This window comes from Chanos chanos, chromosome 4, assembly GCF_902362185.1.
Source record: "Chanos chanos chromosome 4, fChaCha1.1, whole genome shotgun sequence".
Lineage (NCBI taxonomy): Eukaryota > Metazoa > Chordata > Actinopteri > Gonorynchiformes > Chanidae > Chanos > Chanos chanos.
The window spans coordinates 29,215,944-29,229,001 of record NC_044498.1 but is presented as its reverse complement, the minus strand read 5'-3'; the positions used below and the strand labels follow the sequence as shown (position 1 = coordinate 29,229,001).

Genomic DNA, 13,058 nt, shown 5'->3' with positions numbered 1-13,058 from the left:
GAGACGACTGCATGGGACCCCTTTGCTCTGAGTGAGTTGATTATGTACTTATAGAAAACGTTTTATTTAGGTTTTGTGTTGTGTTACCAACATTTTCATGCGTGATGTTGTTTTGATTGTTTTGTTTAACAGGTATTTATCTGGTCTAGGTCCTGCAGAACACGAGTTTATCGACACTGTCAATGAGATTCAGGGTCTGTCGCAACTTGGTGAGTGTCCGAAATTAGTTATAATACGAATTATATAATATATATATATATATATATATTTTTTTTTTTTATATCACATCGATGTTTTTTTATTAGTGTCGAGCGAAATCTCACCACCGCACCACATGGTCAAAGTACGGCTGAGCAACTCCTGGGTAAGAACGTTGTCTTTATGACTGCAATTCTCTTAGCCGTCCTATTTTATTTCTCAAGAATGATCGTTTCATTGAAAACTGTTTCACTAACATTAGGGTTTTTTTTTTCAGTAGATTTGCAACATTTGGTCGATTCCATACCGATCACAGCGCTGGGGTTCGAGTCGCCGCAGCGGGATGGTGAAGTCTGCGCCGGGGGTTCTAAGCGTAAGGAGCCTGAAGTGATCCGTGATGCGAACCGTGTTTCGGAAAAACGACCGTGTTATAATAGCGTCATAGGTAAGAATAACTAAATTACTTCTTATTCACCCGTTTCTACATGTCGAAATGAATGAAAAGAATCTGTTTAAATCCCTATTACGACTAACAATGAATTATTTCACCGAATGGCAGACCTTTACACGGATGCGAATACAGCGCTAGCCAGTCCACACTTGACTGAAGGGGGAGAAGAAGTCATTCAACCCGGGTTAACGAGTTTAGACGACATCGGAGACTGGACGGATACATAAATTGAAAACTACGATAACGCGAACCCTGCAAATCTGGAAACAAACTTGGGGGACAATGCCGGTATAGGGTACCTACTGACAAGACGAGTCCATCTGCAGATCCTACACCCCTGGAAACAACCTCGGTGGACAACGACGGTATAGGCCTACCTACTGACACTACGAGTCCGTCCGCAGAAGATCCATCGCGGGGTGAAAACGGTGGAGACCCTGAGGGTGATTCAGCAGATGAACTATGCAGCAACTCGGAACACATTGACCGCGGGAGGTATTGTCCCCATTGTATACAGGATGGTTGTAGGACTCTTGTTGGTGAATTAAGGTGTTTATCAGGGCAATTTAACAGTCATGCGCGAGCTTTTGGGTGTCTGTGTGATGCCAATAAACAGATAGTGGAGATTGTGGCTGAAGTGAAAGATACCCTGCATAAGTTGGTTGAAGCTCAGGAGAAACGGGAGCGTGGATACGATAATTTGGTTAAAATATTGAACAATCAAACCAAAGTTATCCAGGAGGTGTTCAAATTGTGTCATGTGGATTGGCGTGCGTTGTCAGAAGTGTTAACCCGTCTTTCAAACATGGCCCGTAGATGATGTTTGTCACACAAATCTCGTTTATTGTGTTAATATGAGTGTTTTCACGTGTGAAACTCATTTACGTAATCATTAAAAGTCTAAACAATTTGCCTAGTGTCAGAAAAGTAGCACACAACACGCGTCCAATTAGACACCATCACGATGTCACACCTACACAAGCGTAGAAGACTTGATAGCGTGGATGGGGGAGGTCAACACACCAGGACCATTACAGAATTCAACAACACTTTGCATACCATTAACACTCTGTTAGCGGTAGAGCATAGTGCACAAGACACGGCCACGAATAGAAACATGCTTTTGAACAATGATTCCATTTACCGCATGTCTGATGATATCATGTGTTTTAATAACACAATGCGCGCTCTGCAAAACGATGCTGGCGACGTTGGTGAATCAACTATTCATGGTTTAAATGACAGGGCGATAGAAAGATTGGTTAGAGAGGGTGGTGTGGTTGGTGATTATACGGTAGTGGTAAGACCCCGATTTAATAGTGTGGTTTTACACAGATCGTTTAATTTCAGAGATGCCCCCGACACTGACATAGCCGCATACATAAGGTTTCTACACGACACACTAAGTGACATAGTTGAGTTTTCTCAACTCTTGGCTGGTGAAAATGGCCTTTTCAATATTAGTTTGAGAGGGTCTAACCTAACATCGGATGTAAATGCTATATTATCTCCAGAAAATGGCTATGGGACTGAACGTTTCTTGGATGCTATTGAGAGAGTGTTGCAGAGTAACGTGCGAATTATGGTGGACGATAATTTGGAGCTGATGGTCTCTATCACGCAGAGTAAGAACGGTGGCGCGTATAGAAAATTGTCCGACCTGGCACATGATGAAGTGATTAGTAAGAACAAAATGAATTTGTTTTGTCCTTCCAACGTTTCAAACAACCTGTGTTTTGCCATCTGTCTAGCACACCATCTGAACCCGCAAGTACACCCCAATACCTTAGAGCAGTTAGCCGCAGACATACAAACAGGCACAGGTTTCATGATTCAACAGAAAATAGGTTTTAAAGATGTTTCCAAGTTTGAGCATGCCTTAGGGATCAAGATCGTTGTATTCCATAGGTCCAGTAAAAGGATGTTGCAGAAGTACCAAACAAGCGAGACACCGCACAACAAGACCGTGTTTTTGTACCTTCATGACGACCATTATTACAAGATTGAAAATCTCAAAGCGTTCCTTGGAGAGCCTTATGCTTGTCAGTTTTGCTACGGCGGATTTAGTAATCGTAGAGACCACCGTTGTAAATTCAGTTGTGACGTGTGCAACGACTCTGAATGTTACAAAAAGAGTGGAACGTCTACATTTTGCCGTGATTGTTCAAGGTACGGTAAATCCAAGTATTGTTTCGATAGACACAAACAGGCAGTGTCCACGGTTGAGGGAGGGGTGGTAGCGGCGCCTTGTGATGTCACAAAGTATTGTAAGAAGTGTAACCGTCGTTATCACGTTAGTGTGAAAAAACCAATGGCGCATAAATGTATTACAGGGCGTTGTGTTCATTGCGGTGAAGATTTGTCGCCAGACGCGGTGCATGATTGTTACATTCAAACCGTCACATTGAAAAAAACACACCACAAATACATTTTCTTTGACTTTGAGACTCGGTTTGAGAATGGTAAACATACAGCCAATTTTGTGTGTGCCATTACGTTTAAGGGTAGGGAGTTTACGCCCGACAAATGCTACTATGGTTTTGAGACCATGTCAGATAAGGACAAGGCAGAGTTTGACGCGTGGTACAACGAAGTAGTGTATGGGGCTAGATCCATTTATTCAGTGTACGCGTCTAGATCCATTTAATTACACCACGCTGGCCTCCTGCTGTATGGCCGTCTACAAGACCCATTTTCTCCCCAAAGACACACTAGCCCTGACTCATAACAACGCCTACATTAACCAGCACAAGGCATATTCAAACATTTCCATCGAATGGTTAGAATTTGTGAAAACATCCAGAAATGTCGATGTGCACCACGCCCTGACCCACGGGGAGAAGGTGTTTGGGAAATACTATGTGGATGGTTATTATGAAAAAGACGGTTGCAGGATAGCGCTTGAATTTAACGGATGCATGCATCACGGGCACGAATGTTGTTATAACCCAAACCACATTCACCCATTGTCAAAGGTACCGTATGGTGTTTTAAGGGGACGATTCGACGACAAGCTGGAAATTCTTACAAGGGCGTATGGGTTGAGGGCCGAAGTTATGTGGGAATGCGAGTGGAAGCGTGCCAGGCAAAACAATCCTGACGTGGCTGCATTTATGACTACGTACACCCCACCGTCTCGACTGAGACCTAGAGACGGTCTTTTTGGCGGTAGGACAAATGCTTACAAGCTGTACTACAAAGCTAAGGAGGGTGAGAAAATTAGGTATCTGGATTTCACCAGTTTATACCCATACTGCCAGTCAAGGAAAAGTTATCCCATAGGACACCCTCAGATTATTTTCAAGGACTTTGAACCTCTCAAAAATTACTACGGCCTAGTCAAAGCTACTGTGCATCCGCCGCGAGGGTTGCTTCACCCCGTCCTACCCTGTCGTTGTAATGGGAAATTAATGTTCCCTCTTTGTCGAACATGCGCTAAACAGGAAAATCAGACTGCACCCTGCTCCCACAGCATTGAGGAAAGGTCTATTTCGGGGTGTTGGGTTAGCATCGAACTGATGAAGGCTGTTGAAAAGGGGTATGTAGTGGTCAGGATAGATTAAGTGTGGCATTTCCCGCAGAGATCTGACACCTTATTTTGTGATTATGTGAAAACATTCCTAAAGTACAAACAGGAGTCTACCGGTTATCCAGCACATGCTTTGACAGAGGCTGACAAGAGAGCCTATCTTGATGATTATTTCGAGAAAGAAAATATTAGGTTGGACCCCGAAAAAATATGTGTGAACCAAGCCCGGAGAGCCATATATAGGTTGTTATTGAGCAGCTTGTGGGGGCATTTTTCCATGAGGGAAAATTTACCCGTGTCAGAAATGTCGACAGACCCCGAACAGTTTGCCAGATACATTTATGGTGAGGAGTATGATGTTACACACTTTTCATTTGTCTCGGAGGATGTGGCGATGATCCAGTGGCGTTATGCGGACGGTACAGGCGAACAAGTTCGCGACATCAATGTGTTTCTCGGTGCTTTCACAACGGCACACGCGCGTTTAGAACTGTACGCTCTTATGGATAAGTTGGGAGATAGGTTGTTGTGACACAGACAGCGTTATTTTTGTTTCTAGGGAGGGTGACTGGGAACCGCCACTAGGGCCTTATCTAGGAGATCTAACGGATGAGATAGGAAGCGGGGATTACATCACAGAATTTTGCTCGGGCGGGCCAAAGACATACGGGTATCGAACAGCTAACGGCAAAACATGCATGAAGGCCAAAGGTATCACGCTGAACGCTGAGAATTCAAAAGTAATTAAGCTAGACACACTGATTGGTCTGGTCGAAAATTATGTAGTGAATAAAGACAACACCCAATACATACTCGCACGAACAGACAACATTGTGAGAAATAAAAAGCAACTCACGTTGAAAAACAAATCAGTTGTTAAACAATTTAAAGTTGTGTACAACAAACGTGTGCTGCTCTCTGATTTCTCGACACAGCCTTATGGGCACTAAGGGTAATATGGATAGGTCTAACCGGGGATTGAGAGATGTTAAGGACTTTGATTTCAGACTTCAACATCCTTTCTCATGTGTGATAAGTGGACCTTCGAACTCTAGGAAAACACATTTTGTAAAAATGTTGATTGTGAATGCTGACAAGGTGATTTCTAATAAAACTGAAAATATTGCGTACATTTATGACTGTTGGTAACCTCTTTACGACAAGTTGATGAAGATAAGAGACATCACATTCGTTGAAGGAATACCCAGCACTCTAGACGACGACGAACTCTTACCGGTAAACAAAAATAATTTGTTAGTCATTGACGATGTCATGAAGGATGCGAGTAGTAATGGACAGGTGGAAAAGGTGTTTACACAATACGTGCACCACCGCAACCTTAGCGCCATCTATCTGGTTCAGAATTTGTTTTTCCAGGGAAAATCTAGCAGAACAATCAGTCTGAACAGAAATTATCTAATGTTGTTTAAAAACCCGAGAGACAACAATCAGATCAACGTGTTGGCTAGACAGATGTACCCCGGTAACACAAAGTTTTTCATGGAATGTTTTAAAAATGCTACCGAAAAGCCTTACGGTTACCTCCTGACTGATTATAAAGCGAAAACCCCGGATGCATTTCGCCTCAGAACAGACTTGCTTTCAGAGTATCCGGCTGTGTATGTCCAGAAAAGGAATTGAAAGCGGCGGCATGTCGGTAAGGGTTCATAGAAACTTACCGATTTTGAAACTTTTACTTAAAGCTAAACCAGCACAGAGACGCATCATTTTGCAATTGGCATCACACGAGTTAATTTTGACCCTGTGTGAAGTGGCTCTTAACGTACTTCGCGGTACTATACCTCTAACACATGCTCAGTATAAAAAGCTGGAAAAGAAGAAAAGGAAATAAAATTGATCGCGGACAAAAAGATCGGCGTACATAGGAAGAAACGCGCTATTAATCAAAAGGGTGGCTTTCTTCTTCCACTCTCAAGCGTAGCAGTTCCATTTATAAGTAGTCTCATTGCTTCGAGACACAGCTGATGTTGATGGAGTATGCCGAGAAAATGTTTTTAGTCCCCCAACGTCAGTTGGATAGATTAAAGAATGACTATACCCCCGTATCTATAAGGCAGAATGTAGAAAACGATTTGGATGCCTCCATACAGAATGTTTTGAGTAGACATGATTTGGACCCGCATGAGAAAGCCAAGTTGTACACGCCGTTATTGCAAAGATATTTGTCCTTGGTGAAGCAGGCGGAGAACGAAACCTGTACTTTAACACTGTCCTTACCAGCAACCCCTTTCAACAAGGAGGACCAGCCCATGTCTACAGGAAGTCGTTCTACCGTGGTTGATGCCGGGGGCGATCACGTGATGAACGAAGTGTTGAAAAATGTGCCATCGAGACCATCCTTGTTGAGGGCTAACCAGTGTTCACCGGGGAGATCCGAACTGTGCGTATTGATTATTAGAGATGAAGGTAATTTTTGTATAGGTCTATCTGGTAACTGATCACTCGCTATCACACCAAGAAAATGCGTATTTGCAGAAATGTTATCCATGGCCGTGAGTTGAACAGTATTCATGGTGTCAATAGTAATCCACCAGAATCTGTCTACGGTTGGACACTTCAATGATGCTATCAAATATAGCGTAAACTATCAAATTGATAGTGTGCGGGAGTGGTTGCCTGAAACGTGACCAATCTTATATTTCCGGACTTAATTAAAGATAGATGCCGACCGCATTCTTCGTCGGGTGTGAGTTTAAATGCGTAGAGCGAGTAACCGTTCAAAAAATCCTCTCTGTCAATGGCTAAAGCATGATTTTTCAGATTCCTTCTGGAGGCTAGAGCTAACTGGTAAAACTCACGCACGGCAGCCCCTGCCCGATACTCGGGTTGAAGCGGTTTAGCAGGGAATTGCTGTCCGTCTACGTAGACGGCTAGAAATTCTAAATCATAATGTTTGAATGCAAACGGATTCCTATCGTAAGCACCAGTAAATGCGCCATTGCCTATTACGATAGATTTGGGTAGCGTTCCTAAAAATAAATTTTCTTGGTTAGAAACTCGTGTCCCAGCAGGTATTGAGAAATTTTTTACATGCACTCTGTCAATAGGATATTTCGCCGTCGCTGTAAGTAGCGCCTGAGCATGACCCAATCTTATGGCTGGGGAGACAGAAACTTTTTTAACAAATAAGGATGCCGTATGAACGCTTATTTTGTACGCCACGTTGTCATTGCGCATCAGACAGAATTCGTCCTTTTATCGTGTCAGTCGTATTTTAATATCCACACCATTAAACATCAGCTTTTCTTGAAAGAATATATCGCTATGGATCGGTGTCAACAGCTCCACCACGTTGCTGGCGTTTGTAAATGCGGCTCTTTTTGTCAGTCCATGATTTTCGCCACCAGGGTCCGTTACGTCCATATGCCCCGCTGTATCTTTGTAAAAGAGTCCGGCAGAGAAAAGTGATTCTAGGGTGTGTCGATCATAGTTGGTCAAACATTCTATGATACTGCGATACTGACAGGTGTTTGAACTCTGCGAGATCAACCTATTGCCTAAGGACACGTCGACCTGAGAAAAAATGGTAGCCCCGGGGTAGTTTATCAAACCGACGGGTGCTCCGTCGGCTATGTCTGTTCCGTCGGGTCTTGTAATTCTGAATCGTATGCACAGTAGCATGTTGTTCAGATCAATATAGTCTTCACCATCTCCCGCGATGAAAAATTCCAAAGGTGCGGTGTCGGATATGGCCGAAATCGGCGGTACTTCTACATATGTATTTTTTTCTATCGTCGTCTGTGTCAAGGGGACGGTGAACAAATCCAGTTCTGACTTAATGCACTCTTCCGACATGTCGTGTGTTAGCGACATGCTTAAAAGATGGTGTTAAACAACCACTTTACCATACCTAAAAGGCACTTTCTCATCTTGATCGGTCTTTACTTCTATAGCGATGTCGTTGATGTGTGATTTAGACACAGGTACGTAGTGCGCCTTCTCGTATCTAATAGTGACTATCTCGTTGCTTTTCCCCGATATATGTACGCATCTCAACAGCGGAACGAAATAGTCACCCACAGCTTGATGCTGGATTATGTCGGTGTACACAAAAAGAGTGTAGAAGCCACTGTATATGTCTGCGGGGTGCGGCGCGTAAACCTTTTCCAGCTGTCTTTCCGATGACTCGGGGGCATCGGCCGAGTCAAGAACACCTGTCGTATTTAACCCTAAAATTATTGCGAGTTTTCCATAGAATTTTAGCGCTATGTTACGCCTTGTCTGTATGTAAATTTTGTTTTGCATGGCGTCATAATTACACTTTACATGGTGCTTCACTAGGTGCACATTAATCTCCTCCACTACAGCCGGTATGTTCGGGTAATGCCCTAGGCGCAGCTTGTATCCGCTTGTCCCGTTATGTGTTTTATCAATGAGGACAAAAGTACCATCTTTCTCGCTAAAAGTATCCCATGTTCTTGGATACTGGAATTCGATTAAACCTACCTCCCAATCGCCTTTTAGTATTATGGGCCTGGCTAGTTTGGTTCTGTACCTGGATATTTCGTTGTCAGGATACACCGACCGAGAGGAATTGCAAGGCAACAATATGTAAAACCCGTCATCACCCATGGTCTGTGTCGCCGGCAAATGAAACAATGTGTACGAAAACACGTTTTAAAAGCGATTCTAAACGTCAACCACATCTTCTTCAGGAACCCAACTGTTGAACTTAGAAGGCCATCCAAGCCATTTTACCAGAACTATGCTATTTTGTCCCCTCTTCTTTCTTTCTAAAATCTTCTCTACTTTGAAACATTTATCCTTACCAATTTTTATTTTTTGCAACTCTTCTTCATAAAAACATCCTATAATATCGCCGTCATAATCTTTCAGCTTGTAGACGGGCGGCGTCCATGGGATGCACTCGGCTATGGTGAAAAATTCGTGCGTGAAGTTTTGCTCGTACCCCTTTGTAAAGGGCCCTCTCACTTTGGAAACCCTCACCACATCTCTGGTCTTGTATTTAAATACGACTCTCTTGTCCTTCAAACCGCATCTTTCACACTGTACAGAGTCTTAAATACGTTATTTTCGTTTTCTCTGGTGACCTCGACAGGTCTCGTCTTAATGTTCCGATGATAACTGTTGTTGTAGGAGGTGATTAAATCTTGTAAAACCTCTATATATCGCTTAGAGTTGACGGCCGTGAGATATCTCCACATTCTACCCCTAATCATTCCATTAAAACGTTCAACAACGCTAGCTTTCAACTCACTGCCTGTGGCGAAATGGTGAATCCTGTATTTGGTCATTACGTCTTGAAAATGTGTGTTAAAAAATTCTTTTCCTCGGTCCGTCTGCAACTTTTGAGGGACTCTGCCTTCCCTCAGTATGGATTCGAATGCCCTCGCTACCTCCAACCCCGTCTTGTTTTTTAAAACACGCGCCCATGCGTATTTACTGAACACATCTATACAAGTCAGCATCAATTTGAAGCCGTCATTTTCCTTTGAGTATACCGTCATATCCACTAAGTCGTCTTGAAACTGAACGTCAACACCGTGCACTATCACTCTATTCCTCTTATAGTTAATACGTACAGGTTTGTGAAGTGTATATGCATCTTCTCCTGCTAACCAATCAGAAACTTGTTTGTCAGAGATACGTACGCCGGTGTCACTAAACACAGCTTCTTTTAAACGTCTTCTGCCACCAAAAGAACTGGCGTTAGCGGGTGTATAGTAAACAGATTTTAATAGTTCTGTCATGATACCTAGTGACTGAATACCGGACCAAATAATGATATGAAATGTTTTAATTCAAACCTTTTATTTTCAACAGAATACACACTCATAGAGAATACAAGGGGGAGGGGTAATTCAGAAAGCGGGGGTGGGTATTTCAGAAAGCGGGTTTACTACTTTCTCTGAGTGAACTAACTGTGAGTTTTCACTAAACCCGCTTTCTGAAATACCCACCCCCGCTTTCTGAATTACGCCCCCTGGTGTTGTACAAATTTAATACACATACACACCAAGTTTCTCTCAAACAGAAAATCAGACTAATAACTACTTTACACATTTACTTTTCAACAAGAATACAAACTCACAAAGTGGTGTAAAAATGTAATGCATGCATCGACGTTTCTCTCAAGCAGAAAATCAACTAATATTTGAACTACTTTACACACATTTACTGATTCACTTTTTTCCAGTTTCGTTACACAAACATCTATTACGTATGTACAAATACAAATAATGAGGCCGATGTCGAGACCCCTTTGGCACGAGTCCATACGCTCTAAAAGGTAATTTACAACCGTGTGACATGGTTTGGTAGCGCTTGCGCGCATGTGCAACAGATCATGCCACTGGTCGGATGCATTCCTGACTAAGGCCATTTGGCTTTTGAAGTTATTCAAACGATGAACGTCAACCATTTGTACAGTGTTAAAATTGTCAACCTCAGTAGCTATAATTTTATATAACAAAGCTCTTAATTCAAATTTCACACGATATTTCACAATTTCATTTGACACACTCTGCCAGACCCTGCCACAGACACCCCCCCATGTTGCCGCGAGTCAACCACTTTTCCCCTGCCAACAGTCCACTGCGTCAAAAACAGTCTTTTCACAGAGTGGAACGACAAGTTTTTCCCTGATTTCCCGCAGTTTCTCACAAATGTACGGTTCTTCTTCCAGTTCGTAGACGATAGCCTCCACAGATCCGCAAATTTTTTGCGGATTTGAACGTAGCCCGTTTGCGTCCAGAAGACGCTTGATGGCTGGTGACAAATCCGGTTTAAAAAGTTTCCGTTTGGAATGGGTGGTGATTCCGAATGGACCACCCCACAGTCACACTCGATGTCGGACTCCCAAGCCTGAAAAGGATTTACTTTGATGTGTTGGTATCTGTCCAAGGCCTCGCACCATTTAAACAAGCCGTCTATCTTCTTGAAAACAGCGTGTAGAGTGGTCATGTCCTTCCAAAGAAATATAACTTTCAGGCCGCGCATGATCCTCTCTATATCTATATGTTCAACCCCTTTCATAATTGTGTATTCGCTATAACATATATAAATGTAATCATTAGGATCTTTTTCAAGACGATTAGCGAATATGTAGTAGCTTATGTTTGGTGTTACGCTATTCCACACCGCACTGTAGATACGATCCAGACCAGGGACTTCAAGGTCTCTCCACACTTTGTTTCTAAACAAACGCCAGTCTTTAGCAGGGAATGATATGTGTGTCATGTCCTCCGTAAACGTTCCCCCAGATTCGATAGTGTACAGCTTCACCAAACGTGCGACTTTGTCAAACACATATCCGCCAACACGTCCGTCAACAACGGCCATTCATATTCCAACTTTTCCTTCTCATTCTGTAGAAAATGAATTAAACTCTCAGATCTCTTCTTCTTTCTTGGTGCTAATACGTTTTCGTCGTTAGCATAAGTAGCAGTAATTGTGCTGAGAGGTACTCTCTTTACACTATTTGTCACCATAGATGGAGACATGTTTAATCAGATCACGAGATAGACTTTGTCATGTACACAAGGACGTGAACGGAACGATCACCCCCGGTCAAACACGTATATATTCAACAGCGCCAACCAACACATATCCTGACTACCCTCTTGTCAACCACATCCGTCCCTATCATTCAACACGCCTGTAGCCATACAAAGAGTTTTTTCACACATCTGCCTGTCAATCATTACCGACCCCTGACAGGATGGGAAAGGAGGAAGGGAGGGAGGAAGGGAGGGAGGTCAACGATCATCAGAGGTCATCAATCATTTTGATTGACAGTTTGACAGAAAGTGTAGGATATAAACTACTTATACTACTAACATATTTTTTTTTTTTTTTAGGCCCTCCACCTCCCCCCCTCTTCGGAGGACAACTTTATTTATTTATTTTAAACAAGTGCAAATTCAGTACGTTCAGTGAAGTCGCTCCACAACCCACCCACCCCCCCACCCCACCCTTCCTTCTCCCTCCCTCCCTCCCAATTCCTAGATAGACAGACAGACGGACAGACAGGACAAACCTACAGATAGAGGAATGATGGGACATAACAACAACAACAAGCAAAAGGGCAGACAGGCACATAAAAACACAAGCACATGACAAGACTAAGTTGGCAGACGGACAGACAAACAGACTAACAGACTGACATCACTGGCCATAATGGGACATGACAAAACCAAGCAGGTGGACGGACAGACAGAGAGACTGACATAACAAGACAAGACAAGACCAAGTATTGCATACAATGGGTTGTGTGGAAGTAATGGGGAAGTATATGTGTGGATGTGGGAGGTACGAGATCCGAGTGCAAGATGATGAAGGGGAGGAAGTAAGATTTCGTAGGCGGATTGTAGTGTGTGTGTGTGTGTGTGTGTGTGTGTGTGTGTTTGTGTTTGTGTGTGTGTTTGTGTTTGTGTTTGTGTTGGTGGAGTTAGTTAATAGGGAAGTCTAGTGAACTCGTAAAAGAACCCCAAATGTTTTCAAAGTGTGAGATTTGATGCTGGGATGAAATTTGTTCCATGGATATATAATCTTTGAGGAGGTTTAACCATTGTGTGATGCTTAATGTATTCCTGGTTTTCCAGTTTAGGAGGATTGTTTTCTTGGCGATAGTTAGGGCGATGAGTATAGTTTTTGGGTTCTGGATTGGTGGTTTAATTACTGAGAGATCTCCGAGTAGACAGAGGGATGGTGATAGTGGAATGCTACAGCTCATTATAAGAGAAATTTTGTCAATGACTTGTTGCCAGAAATGCTGAGTTGGAGGGCATAGCCAGGTTGAGTGGAGATAATTATCTGGGATGTTTAGTGAGCAGTGTGAGCATGTGTCATGGTCTGTGAGTCCCATTTTATACATCCTGTGCTGAGTGATGTGTGCTC

General features: G+C 42.9%; 1 protein-coding gene across 1 annotated transcript in view; it reads right to left on the bottom strand.

The window, feature by feature from the left end:
* Positions 1–7,461: 7,461 nt before the first annotated feature.
* Positions 7,462–13,058, bottom strand: part of mdga1 (MAM domain containing glycosylphosphatidylinositol anchor 1) — a 195,989-nt gene continuing 190,392 nt past the window's right edge. The window contains exons 18-19 of the mRNA XM_030772222.1: positions 8,050–8,368; positions 7,462–7,576 (exon numbers count right to left, since the gene is read on the bottom strand). Coding sequence (XP_030628082.1) covers positions 7,462–7,576; positions 8,050–8,368 — 434 coding nt within the window. The remainder of the gene's footprint in view (positions 7,577–8,049; positions 8,369–13,058) is intronic.